Consider the following 15,620-nt stretch of genomic DNA (forward strand, 5'->3'; position numbering starts at 1 on the left):
AATGACAGCTCTTGTCTCTGCTGCTGGACACCACAGTGGCTCCTGAACTCCAGGTGTGGGGAACATTCAGGGAACCAGTGTGTCAACGTTAGTTTGTGGGGACGAGTTCACAGTGATGAAGAAGGTGAATCTGTCACAGTCCAGCCCAGCACTTACCTGTTGCTGCAGCTCTTCAGCCACGCCCCCTACCTGCTCATCTGCACACCTAGCCTATTTTACAGTCTCAGGAGGGTATTTAAGCAGCACTGGCATTCTTTCTGGTTGCCAGATTGTCTTTGTGTCATGCCAGACTCTCCAGCGTTCCTTGTCAACTTAATCTACGGTGTTTGACCTAGCCTGTTCCTGACGGCTCCATCTGTCCAGTCCCTGTGCAGATCTCACCACGACCAAGAGCCTATTCCTCCTCTAAAAGTTGGTTTCGACCACACTGAAATCTGTCAGTGATTTCCGCGTTTGATCCGCTCTCATCACAGTATCTCTGTCTGAGCTGACTCTTTGCTCTGCATGGCGCATAGATAGTGTGCTTTCTTCTTTTGTTTCAGTGCCTCCCCGCCGCTCCCACGCATGCCCTGTTTGCTATACCCGCCTCGTCAGAGCTCCTTTTGTTATTCCACTCCTTTTGAGTGCGTTCTTAGTTTTTTCTGTCCACTCGTTGAGTGCGCTTTTGGTTTGCCTTTTGTTTAATAAACTGCGTTTTTTTTTTTTCATAAGTCCTGTCTCCGGGTCTGCATCATTGGGTCTAACAATTTAGTGGCAGACTGCCTAACAGTCTGTTTCCCTGTGTTCCCCATAAAGGGCCGGCACTGCAATTGGGTCCTCCACTAGCCTGTGACAGAATCACAAGAGTCATCACAGCTACAAACAGACCTCATTCTGACAGAGACTGTGTTCTGCAGCAGATTTGTGCTAAGATAACAGCTAAAATTAGATTAGATTAGATTAGATTCAACTTTATTGTCATCGTTAGCATCTAACCAGAAGTACAAATAGTCAAATATCCAAACAATGCTGCTGGTGGACAGAGTTCAGCAGGGTAACAGATCTGGGAAAAAACTGTTCCTGTGCCTGCTGGTGCAGGAACAGAAGCTCCTGAATCTCCTACCAGATGGTAGGGGGCAACCAGTCCATGTTTGGGGTGGGAACTGTCACTGATGATGCTGCGTGCCCTTCTTAGACACCGCTTGCACTGGAGGCCCTCGATGACAGTTAGTTGGGCACCAGTGATGTACAGGGCGGATTTCACCACCCGTTGCAGGGCCTTCTGCTCGTAGACTGTCCAGCTGCCGTACCATACTGAGATGCAGTTGGTCAGGATGCTCTCAATGGTGCAGTGGTTGACCAGGATCTGACGAGCCAGGTTAACTTTCCTCAGTCTCAGGACACCCAGGAACTTGAAGCTGGAGACACGTTCAACCTCAGCCATGTCGATGTGAATGGGGGTGTGACTGCAGTGTTCGGTTTTCCTGTAGTCCATGATGAGCTCTTTGGTCTTTTTGTTGTTGAGGGTCAGGATGTTGTCGGTGCACCACATCACCAGCCGCTGAATCTCATCCCTGTAGGCTGACTCATAGGCCTATCACCGTGGTGTCATCTGCGAACTTGATGATGAAGTTGGAGCCGTGCACAGGCACGCAGTCGTGGGTGAAGAATGAGTAGAGGAGAGGGCTCAGCACAAAGTCCTGTGGGATGCCAGTTTCAGGGTCAGCGTGGTGGAGGTGTGGTTGTTTAACCTGACAGACTGGGGTCTGTTTGTCAAGAAGTCCAGGGTCCAGTTGCAGAGGGAGGCGCAGATGCTAACTCTTCAGGTCTAGACTCAGCTGTTTACCTGCATCTCAAGGAGGAAGCACACTCCTTTGATGATAAAAATGTGCATATTCTGGACAGAGAAGACAGATGGTTTGAAAGAGGAGTGAGAGAAGCCATCCATGTCAAGGTTGAAAAACCATCTCTGAACAGAGGGGGAGGTCTGAGACACCACCTATCTCCCACATACAATGCCGTCCTTTCATCTCTTCCAAAGAGATTCAAAAACTTAGCCTCTGAAAATAAACAACAAAGCCATTCACACATGGCTCAAGGAGCCCCCCAATGACAAGAATGGGACACTAACGAGGCAGACGACTGTCGTTGACACCCAAGGGTCGCACCCTACCCCGTCTTAATGGGGGATCGTTTGCTTTGTTTGGGGGATAGAGTGATACCATCCTTGGTTTTGGGGGTTGGCCTCACTCAGAGGATAAATACTTGAACCTAACACCATTTCATTGGACTAAAGCTGTCCTATCTAGTCTGGTGCACATGAACTGATGAAGCCTGCTCGGATGAGAGGCGAAACGTCTTCCAAGACAAACTGACAAAGTCCAGTTGCGATCGAATGAATGCCCTGAAGCCCCTTTAGTAGGAGGTGGACCTTACTGTTCATCCAAGGCTTCTGGTTGGGCAAAGTTCTTATCTGTTTGTGGGTGGTGACGATGTCAACACGTGTTTATGCAGTCCAGAAGGGAGGAGGCATATGAGTCCAAGTCAATGGATCCTGAGTCCAGTGTGGCCCAGGTGGCGAACAAACTCCAGTCTGTGTGTTGGAACTGGTGCTGGAGTGTGGCGTCTGCTGCCTCTGGCCATACTTTAGCAGTCTTCACTGACGACTTAACAGGATGGATGAGTGGTGTGTACTTGGGGAGTAAGAACAATGAGAGGTGATCAGGTCCCAAGTGGGGGAGGGATGTGGCTTTGTAAGCCTCAGGAATGTTTGTATAAACATGGTGTTGGGTTTTGTCATCATCATCATCATCATCATCATCATCATCATCATCATCATCATCATCATCATCAGTGCCAAGGGGGGTCAGGAGGCCTGAGACCACCTTGATGCAGTAAGCCCCCTGCTCCTTCTCAGGTGGTGCCCAATCACCACCAGGACGACACATGAAAAAAATGTCATGTGTACAGATCAAAACAACAACAACAACAACAAAACAAAACAACAACAACATGTAAAATTCAGACATCTGTGTTACAGACAGACTGTGAACACACATGAAGAATATGAATCAGGGAGGACGTCGAGTAACTTCCAGATGTCAAACAGACAGAAAGTCAGAATGTCTTTAGTTCTGCAGCTATTTGGTCATGAACCAAAGTATTGGACAAATTCAAATGTTGACCAGAAGATGGCGCTAGATGAAAAGTCAGAGGACCACCAGAGTTATTAGAGTTCATCCTGAGGGGAACATGAATGTCTGAACCACATTCAATGGTCGTCCATCCAACAGCTGAGATATTTCAGTCTGAAGATGAAACATCAAACTTTCATGAAGTTCATCCTCTGGGGACCAAGAATGTCTCAACCACATGTCTCGTCAATCCATCCGTCCATCCTGTGGTCCAGGTCCAGTGGACAGACAGACATTAGCGTCCATAGAGCAACACTGCTGGAGTGTGAAAGACAATGAAAGCAGAGACAGTCATGTTGATGTGAACATCAGAGAAACACATGATGGAGCTGAAATATGACACTGGTTCATGGTTTGGACTCGTTCACCTCAGCTGACACATTCAGCAGCAGACGGTTTTTGTCTCACTCTGTTTCACTGTGGGGGGTTACTATGTCTACTACTGCATCTTTGGCTCTGGGACTAAACTGTACGTAACAGGTAAGAATAAACTTTCTTTTTCCTTCAGTTGTTCTATTGAACAAGTTGAAAATGTGTTTTAATGAGTTTCTGCTGCTTCAGACTTTCCATGTTGCTTTGTTGATAATTAGCAGAGAATTCTTGCAGCCGTGCAGCTTTTGTCACATAAAAAAGGTTCAAAACTCATGAAAAGATGTTTAAATCTCACTGCACAACTCAAGTTTTTCTTTATTTCTGCAGGACATCAAACTGATTCATCCAGAAAAAGTTTGATATGAGCAATGTTACAAATATGAAGTATTTGATCATCTCAGTAATTCAGCATCATCTCTTGTTTTAATGAAACAAGATAATATGTGAAAAAGTAAAGTGAACAAATGTCAGTAAATGTATTTTGAAAAGCTGAAGACTTTAAATCTGTTCTATTAATAAGTCATTTTTAAAGGGTAAAATCGAGCTCATGGAAACTGTATTTTATATGATGGTACATATGTCTTTAAGTGGAAGATATATTTATACATGAAGACAAACAGACACTGAATATGATGCTATCATTCATTTATGCAACACGATTCATTTATGCCTGCTAATTTAAATATTTCTATACATGACAGATGATAATTTAATGTATAATGTCACGCATACAAATATATTTCACATTAACATACAAGAACATTTAATATAAATATAAACATTAAATGAGGCTTAATATAATTTCAGTAATGAAAAATAATTATATTTAAAGTATATGGTGATAAATATGATGTATTACACAATGTACACAATATAATTTGAACAATACATTGTAATATTATATTATATTATATTATATTATATTATATTATATTATATTATATTATATTATATTATATTATATATGAATTTCCACTCAAGGATCAATAGATTTTGACATTTTTAAATGAGAGTTTATTATATTGAAGACAAATCATTTTAATCTTGTATAAAAGTTGAAAATATTGATGTATTTCTTGTTTGTTTTTGAATGATTGGATTTAACTTTGTGCTGATAAATATTTAATATTCTTAATATGTTGTAATCATCGACATGACAGTTGAGTTTCACGTGAAGATAAATACGGTCTTTGTTCTAAAATGTGTTTTCATCCTGATGGAGGCAAAATATTTTTCATTCTATCAAACCAAATTTCCTAAATATATAGTTTGATATTGTCATATATTATTAGTAATAAATGTGACATTATGCCGAATGGACATGTTTTATTGAAATGAAGAATTTCCAAATCCATCATTGTCTTTGTTCCTCATGTAACATCTGCTGACATCAGCTGCTCATTGTGTTTGATATGAAGCTGAATACAGTCCATGCAGTGAACTTTGTGCTGTATTGATGAGCAGTTTAGTGATCAGAGTCCACGTAGTTTCCAGGATCAGACTGAATGCAGTGCAGTGCTGTAAGCTGCTGCTGACTGTGTCAATGTGTGTCTGTGCTGCTCGTTGCTGCCGTCAAACTTCAGACGAGCCCATAGCGAAGCCCGTGGTGAGCGTGTACCCGGCAGCGTCCGGAGCCCGCCTGGAGGGCCAGAGCTCCCTGCTGTGTGTGGCCTCAGCCATGTTTCCTCCTGTGGTCCGCTTCTCCTGGAAAAGACGAAAGGACAACGGTCCTCTGGAGAAGCTGCCCCCTGATGAGACGGAGCAGCTGGAGCTCAGAGGGTCGGGACGCACCGTCGCCATCTTGCTGATCCGTCAGAGACCAGAGAGCACATATAAATACAGCTGCGACGTCGAGCACGAGGGGGGCACAGCGGAGGCCCCACCAGAACAAGGTAATGAAGGCTCGCTGACTGTGTTCAGCAGTGATGGAGCTTCATGTGGACACGCTGTCACAGAGAGCAGAGGAGCAGAGGACGGACATGTCTCACCGCCACTTCAAACATCTGACTCCTTTTCTGTTTCAGAGGTTCCAGCTCCAGCAGCTTCCTGTCCTCCAGAGACGAAGCCAGCAGACCCAGCAGCTGTGCAGCAAGCTGACTGTAAGATCACCTGCTGCCTCTCTGCATGGACAGCTCCAATGTCCTGCTGCAGTTAGGGCTGCATGTCAGTCTGTCCACTTTCTGCTCATCACTCAACCATTTCAACACACGCTCCCTGATTGTGTCAAAGTGTCCAACAGCACAACTAATCCCAACGAGAGAGCTTTCACCTCACAGTCTGATGAATCAGTGGGTTTTAGGGCATCTGTCCTACACTGAGGACTCTGAGGGTGCTATAAAAACTGTGTTGATTACATGTTAAAGCTCCAGTATAAATGCTTCTGAATTAAGAATGAATGGAAGTGAAAGGTGTCTCTGTTAGTTGTGAATCCACAGAGAATCATCACCAACTCTGCAGCTCTACAGAGCTTTTAAGCCTCTTTTAGCTCCCAGCTTTTTGTCTTTGATAAAACTGGAAGTTAAGTCATGTTTGGGGACCCTAAAGAGCTCATTGAGGCCCCGGTTGTTGTATTTAATAAGGTCCTTTGAGCTTTCCTTCAAACTGTAGCCGACGCCTGTCTTCATGTAAAGCTGTTTGTCCCGTCTGGAAAGAGACAAGATCAGACTTCATTGATCTCACACTGGGGAATTTAGTTGTTACAGCCAGCAAGTTATAAAAAGTAAGCACAGTGGCATAACGAGGAGAAAATGAAAATATAGAAGTATACAAGACACAGAATAGAAACACGACTAAGTATATGTACATCTGTACAGATTAGAAACAATCGTAAATGCCAAAATAGAAAAGTTTTGCTCATGAAGATCTGATGATGTTTTGATGAAATTTAATGTGTTGAACAGACTGAAACAATGTGTGTGTGTGTGTGTGTGTGTGTGTGTGTGTGTGTGTGTGTGTGTGTGTGTGTGTGTGTGTGTGTGTGTGTGTGTGTGTGTGTGTGTGTGTGTCAGTGCCAGAGGTTCCAGCTCCAGCAGCTTCCTGTCCTCCAGAGAAGGAGCCAGCAGACCCAGCAGCTGTGCAGCAAGCTGACTGTAAGATCACCTGCTGCCTCTCTGCATTGAGGACTCTGAGGGTGCTATAAAAACTGTGGGGATTACATGTTAAAGCTCCACTATAAAGGCTTCTGTATTAAGAATGAATAATTTGAATAATTTGAAGAAGAATTTGAACGACTCTACGCAGCTTTTTAGCCTCCTTTAGCTCCCAGTTTTTGTCTTTGATAAAACGGGAAATGATTGGGGCCCCTAAAGAGCTCGTTGGGCCCTGAATTGTTGTATTTATTAAGGTCCTTTGAGCTTTCCTTCAAACTGTAGTCGACCTCTGTCTTCATGTAAAGCTGTTTGTCACTGTGAGAGAAGACTGACTTGTGTGTGTGTGTGTGTGTGTGTGTGTGTGTGTGTGTGTGTGTGTGTGTGTGTGTGTGTGTGTGTGTGTCAGTGTCCTTCCAGTCTCAGTGCAGGGTGAAGCTGCTCCTGCTGCTGTACTCAGTGCTGATCGATAAGAGTCTGGTGTACTGCTGTGGACTCTCTCTGCTGATGATCCTCAGAAACAAGGGACCGTCCACCAACGGCACACATGCTGACTGACTGTTTTCTGCTCGCCATCAAATCTCATCCCTTCATCTCATCTATCATCCTAAAATATAAATGCACATACACACATATAGATCTGCAGTTACTGAGTGTACATTCTGTGGTAAAGTGTTATTTTGATTCTCTGCTTTATTTCCTCTTTTCATTGTGGTTTTTCTAATAACAGAAAATGAAGCTGAATCATTGGCTGCCTGCTGGATATTTTATTGTTTGTGCTATTTTGTTTCTTCTTGTCTTTCTTTTGAATACATGATGCTGAGTGTGGCGGGTTTGTCAAACTCTTTCACTCAAACATTCTTAATAAAGTGAAAAATCACAGCGTGTTTCATTAACTTCTTTGTTTTCATGGACCTCAGTTTGGCTTCAGATCAAATCATCAGAAACAGAATCAGCTTCATGGACCATGTATGTTGGCAGCTACAAGTCATTTGACTGTGGTTGGAAGCAGCTCTCCACATACTTTCACACAGCAGCAAGAACAAATGTACAGGAAGACATGAACATCAGCAAACAGCTGAACAAGGACAACAAAGCTCGTTAAAGAAGAGCTCACAAGAACACGGAGCTGTTTTATCCAAGTCAGTAGGTGTGGGTGTGCCACCAGGTTCAGTGCTGACCCCCTTTTCTCACTGTGTCAGTGTGGATGTAAACCTCTACGCTGATGACACTGTTGTTTCCACACATGAACAAACAGCAGAGCGAGCTGCTTTGAAGCTACAGCTGCAATAAAACAATGACACAGCAGCTTGATTAGTCAGGCTGAAGAGTGAAGAGATGAATTAGAAACTGCCTTTGAGTTGATGTTGTATGAAATGTGTGAACACTCTGGTCCTTTCCCGCATGTCCTAATATGTTGTATTATGTTACATGTTACATGAATTTATTATTAGTCATATACAGGGATATGCGTCACGTGGTGTGGGTGGTACGTCAGCAGTGATATCAGCTGTTCTTCACCTGGTGGGTTGTTTTTGAATGATCTGAGAGGGTGAGAGAGGAAGGTCTTACTTTGCTCACCGCTTTGCTACGCTTTGCTTTTGATACTCACACAAGATGCATGGAAATGTTTAAGATCATGAAATCGTCCATTGTTTGTTTGTTCTGCAATAAATATAGAAACGTAACACGTTCTTTGCAGCCATGACTTATCATCAACCAGCGCGTCCGGCAGGTAAAAGTTTTTCTTCCTTTTCTTAGCCTCTCTGCAACTATATATTTTTTGATCCTTTGGATAGTCGCACAACAGCCACCTTTACACAGTCTATAAAGCTGTTTGAATGAAAGCTCTTCACTGTCAGAGCCAGTGTGAAGTAATAAAGAGGGATCAGAGCAGACTGCAGGAGGTTGAACATATCTGCTATTTCACTGTCTCAGCTCTGAGTTGAGGATTTGAGCTGTTTCTCTCACAGATGAATCAGAAAGATCAAAGCTGAGACAGTGAGCACTGAGCGCTGAACTCAAACTCAAGTTCCTGGAATGATTCTTGAACCAGAGTCCATGGTTGTAACTGTCATTGTGTTATTCATGTGAAGAAGCACAGCTAACGGTGAAGAGGCTGCAGAGCAGAAAGCCACACAGCCGTCTGCTGCAGGAACGGAAGTGCTGATTGGCTGCCAGCAGCTTTTTATGAGTCCTAATAACCACTGAGAACAGATTCATATCTGCTGCTGTTCACACTCACCACCTCCTCTCCTGCATACACTAAACTCATTATTTGCAGTCAGTTATTATCGAAGCATCTTGACAACATCCTCAATGTTGAGTCAGTCTTCCTGTTTGTTACAGTGCAGCAAACTGAGAGAGGTCAACCTGACAAACACAGACAGGAAACTAAAAGAAACGAGACTGAAGACTGAAATCAACTCCATGTCAAACTAAATTCATCCACTCATCCTCAGTGCTCTTCACTTGTAATTAATCATTACACACATAAGCCTGACACACAAGAGTGTTAGGTTTTCATCACTTTTGGGGACATTACACAGACTGAGAATCATTTCCTGGAGACGTACCCTCACTATAACCATAACCATGACCAGTACTTGCGTAACCCCAAAGGTTTTAATGATGGGCATTTTATCCTCACAAGTACAGCGAGTCCCCACAGTGTGACTGTGTAAACAGACTTTGTCCCCACAATGCCAACAATACAGAAACACACACACACAAACACACACGGATACAAACACACACACAAACAACAACAACAGCTACAACTCCTACCATGACCCTGCCTGACATCCACTGCAACTGCTCGTACTTTGAGCCATACTTCCATCATTAGTGTTTCCATCCTAATACGTACATATATCACATACATATATCATATATGTATGTACTCTGCTACATGTACATGTACAAAAGGAGGTTTTTGCTCGACACTGTCACAGAGTGAAACAAGCGATTTGAATGAATCTCAGACAGGATGGCCTCACTTTTCCTTCCATCTTACTTTCCATGTGAGTGAGAGTTATTTTTTTTGTTTTACATCACTGGAAGTACTTCAGTGTCATTTTGTGCAGTTAAAATGACTCTATGCAAAATAAACCAAATAAAGCTGATTGAAGCAGGCTGCAACTTTTCTGTGTAACAGCAGCAGCAGTAATCGTAGTAGCAGTCGTAGTATTAGTATGAGGTGGTGATGCAGTGTGTGGTTACAGACACTAGAGGGCAGCAGTGTGACTGTTGTAATCCTGACAGCAGTAACAGTGTGGACCTTTTTCTGGCAGACATTTTGAGCCGTGATAGCAGGAAATGAATGTGGAGTAATAAATAACATTAATAACTTGATAGAGGCGACCTTGTTTTGACTGACTTTGGGTAAGAGAAAGAAGTAAAGGAAGCGTGTTGGTCAGCTCCAAAGAGTATATGTTCCTGAGTTTTTGTCAGCAACAAGAAAGAGTGACTTCAGAAGCCCTTTACACTTTACATTCAGAGTGCTACACAATGATGTAACTCTAAAGGAATGATAAAAAAAAAATACACTGCTCCATGACATTAATGTGCACTGAACAGACTTTGATTTCCATTTCCATTTGGCCTAAAAGAAGTAAGGAAGTGAAAGCCAATTTATTGCTTCTCATCCACTGAAGCTGCCAAGACAAAGAAGAGAAAAGGCAAAATGGAGGCAGCACGAAAGGAACCAGAGCAGGAAACAAATCAGAAAAATATCTGCATGGACAAGAAAGGACGTTTGCGTTAACTGTCATAATTATTTATACTGTACATATTTTTTTCACTTGCCACATATCATCCAAACAGACTGATACTAAAACAGCATTTTGAAGGTAGACAAACTCAGACTAACTTCATCGTTGTCTCAGCAACACGTTTTCTCGAGATGTGGAGCGAACATTAAGTTAGCAGATAATAAACAGTGGCCAGATAAGACGCAAACATTAGATTTGGACTGTTTGTAGGGTTGTCTTATTTTGACATGGGCAAGCAGTAATCAATCAGTAATGTGTTTGTCTTAAAAATGCCCAAATAGAGATGGTGGAGCTGATGGCGTCCTCTTAGGAGACCGGAAGTGTTTACCTTTTCATACCACTGGTGACATAATTGCAGTGAACCATCAGAGTCTGTATGTGTAGATTAACCAGTTTAAAAGGGCTCTTTGTTCACGTTTAACTCCTGACTCATCTCCTGTTAGCAGGAATGCGAAAGGAAGTTAGCATAGCTTGCTAGCAGGAAGTAGCCACAGACAGAACTCACACACAGCGCGAGTCGGAGAAGCTTCAACAGAGACCAAACTGTATTTTCCACGGACTCAAAATGTCCAGATAAACCTGTCAGAAGAGACTCTGTGCTGTTCTCTTTTTCTGAAAACGTTTAACATCCGACTTATGCCCTGCTGTCCTGTGAAGCTGATGGAGCTAACTTAGCTTGCTAGCTGGAAACACGGACGTGAACGTAGCAGCACATCAGAGTGAGCCAACAGTTTTAACGGAGTGTGTCTGGAGGAAAAGTTGCTGTGAATCAGTAAAAATGTCTAAAGTCCAAACGCTGAGAGCTTTTGTGGAGCAGCGACTAACTGCGGCTGCTGAAGAGATAATTGAGCTGTTTGAAAGAAGGATAGCAGAGTACGAGGAGGAACTTTGTGTCTCACACTACCTACTCCGATACAGTAGGTGGCGATATGCACCGTGTACGAGTTGCGACCTGCCATCAAATCCCATTACAAAAACAGAAGAAATGGCACCGGAAGTACTTATACTGATCGTGGCTAATGTGTTCACTTTTCCCGTTATCTATCACGCGTTGTCGTACAACAAAGTCGGAGTGAAGCACCAGAGTTTGTATATGGATAAAGTTTAAGGAAACTTTCGGAATTTTTCACCACGGACGCATCTCCTGTTGAAGCAGTCAGAATAGACTCTGAGCTGCTTTCTTTGTTTGAACGTTTGGAATCTGAATCATCTGTTGTTCTGCGAAGCTAATGAAGCTAACTTAGCTTGCTAGCTGGAAACACGGACGTGAACGTAGCAGCACATCAGAGTGAGCCAACAGTTTTAACAGAGTGTGTCTGGAGGAAAAGTTGCTGTGAATCAGTAAAAATGTCTAAAGTCCAAACGCTGAGAGCTTTTGTGGAGCAGCGACTAACTGCGGCTGCTGAAGAGATAATTGAGCTGTTTGAAAGAAGGATAGCAGAGTACGAGGAGGAACTTTGTGGACAAAGAAAACTACTGGACGCTGTTTTCCAGCCTGAAGTCCGGTTACACAGAGCAGGTTTGACTCTTTACTGCTTATTCTCACTGCAAACTGCTGGAAACCTGCTAACATCCTCTCATTTGACCAAGAGTTCAACTTCTATCGGGGCTCTCAACATATAATATATTAATGAAAGCCTTGAAAAGATTACAAACTAGGGCTGGGCGATATGGCTGAAAACTAAATCACCATATAAGTGTTTTATATTGGTCGATATTGATAATTATTTATATTTTTATGGCGTATTTTAAATAAGGACCAGGAGAAAAATACATTCAATTCACATATTTTTATTTTAAATTTAACCTTCCTCTGATTATAATCCCCTCAGCTATCAAGGCAGAAAGGAAAGGAAATGAACACAACCATGGAAAACACTCACATAACAAATGTAAATAAGTGTAAACATGTAAACAGAGAAACCTGAGAAGTTTTCTTTACTGCAGGTTTAGTGCAGAAAGTTCACAAGCTGTTTCACCTTCTGCTGAATAAAATGTTTTCAGATATGTGCAGTGTTTTGTAAACAAAGCAGAAACTGAGGTTGACTTGACATCTGTAACATACAAACAAACAAACAAACAAACAAACAAACATGATGACAGCACAGTAACACTGACTGAACTATAAAACCAGCCTCGACATATAAACAACTTTAGTCACTCTTCTTACTCTAAACATACATGAACTATTCAATTATATTTTTATTGCAAGTGTGTTTAAAAACAACACGTGTAAGAGCTGTTTGTAACCTGGCTTCTCCTCAGTGCTCAGTGAAGCGTGTCTTTAGCTATATGATATGCCGCTGCCTCCGTTATGTCTTCGTGCCTTTTAGATGATTTGTCATCAGGCACTGAAGCAGATACCTCTGCATGGCGGTCAGCTGCTTGTGCGGTGGTGCTGCAGTTGCACATGTTGGCGGACGTCGGCGAATACGGCTGCGCTCCAAAGAGTGAGCGCGGCTAAGGTGGTTAAACAAGTTTGTGGTATTACCGGTCTTGGTGGGGACGACAGTCTTGCATAAGTTACAGACCACATTGGTCTGACTACGGTCCGACTTATAAAATCCAAAAAACTCCATACTGGCGAGCTGACTTTCCCTGTTTTATCGACGATTTCTTCGCACACTGCAGCGCTCATAAGTGCCTTTGTTCATGCAACCAACCTTGCTTCGCAACTTCAGGTTTCTTCTGACGAAGAAAAAAAAAAATTATCGAATGTTTCATCGGACACTTTTTTTTTTTTGATATTATCATTTTATCGCCCAGCCCTACTCTCAATATATGATATATTTATGAAAGCCTTGAAAATATGACAGACATAAGGTATGTTGGGCTTCAGTGTTTCTGCTATATAGTGTCGTCTCTGTCTCATTGAGACAGTTTTGTCTGCATTGAAGTTCCAAATAAAAGTAGAAAACAGTCAAATGTGATGAAGTAAGAAGACATCCTTTATTAGACACAACAACACAACATGCATAGCATGCACACGCCATGCTTATGTGAAATTCTTCTCCACTTTTGACCCATCCTTGGTCCGTCCTTCCTCCACGGCAGACCAGTAGCGGTGGGCTGCCAGCCGTTTGGCGCCCGGCGACCAGTTCCTTTATCGTCACCATTGGTTAGGTGGTTATCTTCTTGCATGTTTTTAGTGAACACGGGGAGAACATGGTGGTTATCTGAAATCACTGAATTGATAGAAGACGTTGGCCGTGTCGCCCAGCTCTTATTACCACACTGTTATTTTATGGCGTTTCTGCTCTGATGAAATGCAAAGTGCACGATATGTTTGGAGTTTGTTTTAGTTTAAAAGACTTCCAAATATGTTCAACATCTCTCCACATTTAAGAAAGGAGTGGTTTAAATGTTAACAGGAAATGACAGTTTTCTAAAAGGTGTGTATGTGTTTCATGATCCTCCACAGACGTCCAGCAGCTGTTGGTGAGTCAAGAAGAGGATCCTCCTGAGCAGCAGGACTGTCTGGACAGTCTGGACCAGGAGGACCCACCAGAGCTGCCACACATTAAAGAGGAACAGGAGGAACTGTGGACCAATCAGGAGGGAGAGTCGCTCGGAGAGCTGGAGGAGGCTGATATCAGTAAGTTCACACTCAGTGTCCCTGTGAAGAGTGAAGAAGAGGCTGATGAAGAGGAACCTCAGTCCTCACAGCTTCATCAGAGACAAACTGAACAGATGAAGACAGGATCTGATGGAGAGGACTGTAGAGGACCAGGACCAGACAGGAACTTTAATCCAGATCATTTACAACCAGCTACTCATGACACAACTTCAGACTCCTCTGAACCTGAGACGGACGACAGTTGTGACTGGGAGGAGAGCGGGGAACCTCCATTAGGTTTGAAGCCTCTGCAAAACAATGAAGTATCTGGAAGTGATATGGAATGTAATAGTGGAAAAACCTCAGTCAGCTCTTGTGCTACAAGCCTTGGCTCAAAGGAACATCTGCAGAAACACAATGGAATCCAAACAGGGGAGGAACCCTTCAGTTGTTCAGTCTGTGGTAAAAGATTCACAAACAGCTCATCTTTGACCTCACATTTACGAGTTCATATGGGAGAAAAACCTTTCACATGCTCAGTTTGTGAAACTAATTTCAGTTCCAGAAGCAATTTGTCCAGACACGTGAGAATGCATAACAAGGAGAAACCATTCAATTGTACAGTTTGTGGTAAAGGATTTGCACAAAATTCACATTTGAGAGAACACTTGACTGTCCACACAGGGGAGAAACCATTCAGTTGTACAGTTTGTGGGAAAGAATTTGCAGTAAAATCAAGTATGAGAAAACACTTGACTGTCCACACAGGGGAGAAACCATTCAGTTGTACAGTTTGTGGTAAAGAATTTGCACAAAAATCAAATTTGAACAAACACTTGACTGTCCACACAGGGGAGAAACCATTCAGTTGTACAGTTTGTGGTAAAGGATTTGCACTAAAATCAAGAATGAGAGAACACTTTATTGTTCACACAGGGGAGAAACCATTCAATTGTACAGTTTGTGGTAAAGGATTTGCGCGAAAATCACAGGTGAGAGAACACTCGACTGTCCACACAGGGGAGAAACCATTCAATTGTACAGTTTGTGGTAAAGGATTTGCTCACAAATCACATTTGAGAGGACACTTGACTGTCCACACAGGGGAAAAGCCATTCAGTTGCACAGTTTGTGGTAAAGGATTTGCACACAAATCAAATTTGAGCAAACACTTGACTGTCCACATGGGAGAAACCATTTAGTTGCAGCGTTTGTGTTAAAAGATTCATTGTGTGCTGGTGAGAGCAGTGGAAGTAAATGAATCTGCAGAGATGCTTGTTGAGCCAACTTTTCCAGCAGGATTACGACACTGAAAGCAAGATTTGGCTCAACACTGATCATTTCAAAACTGTGAAATGGACACTAATTAGTTGTGCTTCATCATTTCATCTGAGGTGAAGCCACATGGTCATTTTAACTCTGGTTTGTTTGTCTACATGTGCCTTTTGACATTACGTGTCGGGCTGTGTACCAAACCAGTTGCTTATCTGGACAAATAACTAAGTAAACTTTGTGGTGCTTGTCAGCCATGACATGTTTCTCAACCATGAACAGATTGTTTACTGAACGCTGTGAGAGTAAAAATAACCCCACATATCTCAGTGCAGATCCAGCAGTGTGTCTGTCCCCATCATGCAACTTTCTGAAATGCTTTGGTTTC

The 15,620-nt window shown here is 42.7% G+C and overlaps 2 protein-coding genes across 2 annotated transcripts in view; both read left to right on the plus strand.

Annotated features, from left to right (window-relative positions):
• The window catches only part of LOC139339210 (immunoglobulin lambda-1 light chain-like), an 8,523-nt gene extending 1,113 nt beyond the window's left edge, over positions 1-7,410 (plus strand). Inside the window, exons 3-5 of the mRNA XM_070974716.1 lie at positions 3,618-3,653; positions 5,129-5,429; positions 7,015-7,410. Of these exons, the coding sequence (XP_070830817.1) occupies positions 3,618-3,653; positions 5,129-5,429; positions 7,015-7,189 (512 nt within the window). The 3' untranslated portion in view covers positions 7,190-7,410. The remainder of the gene's footprint in view (positions 1-3,617; positions 3,654-5,128; positions 5,430-7,014) is intronic.
• A 6,580-nt stretch (positions 7,411-13,990) lies between these two features.
• On the plus strand, positions 13,991-15,162 carry LOC139338558 (gastrula zinc finger protein XlCGF57.1-like). The gene has a single exon (XM_070973703.1). It carries the CDS (start codon positions 14,095-14,097, stop codon positions 15,160-15,162), a length of 1,068 nt encoding a protein of 355 aa, XP_070829804.1. The 5' UTR covers positions 13,991-14,094.
• Positions 15,163-15,620: the final 458 nt, after the last annotated feature.

The sequence above is a fragment of the Chaetodon trifascialis genome, chromosome 11 (genome assembly GCF_039877785.1).
Source record: "Chaetodon trifascialis isolate fChaTrf1 chromosome 11, fChaTrf1.hap1, whole genome shotgun sequence".
Classification (NCBI taxonomy): domain Eukaryota; kingdom Metazoa; phylum Chordata; class Actinopteri; order Chaetodontiformes; family Chaetodontidae; genus Chaetodon; species Chaetodon trifascialis.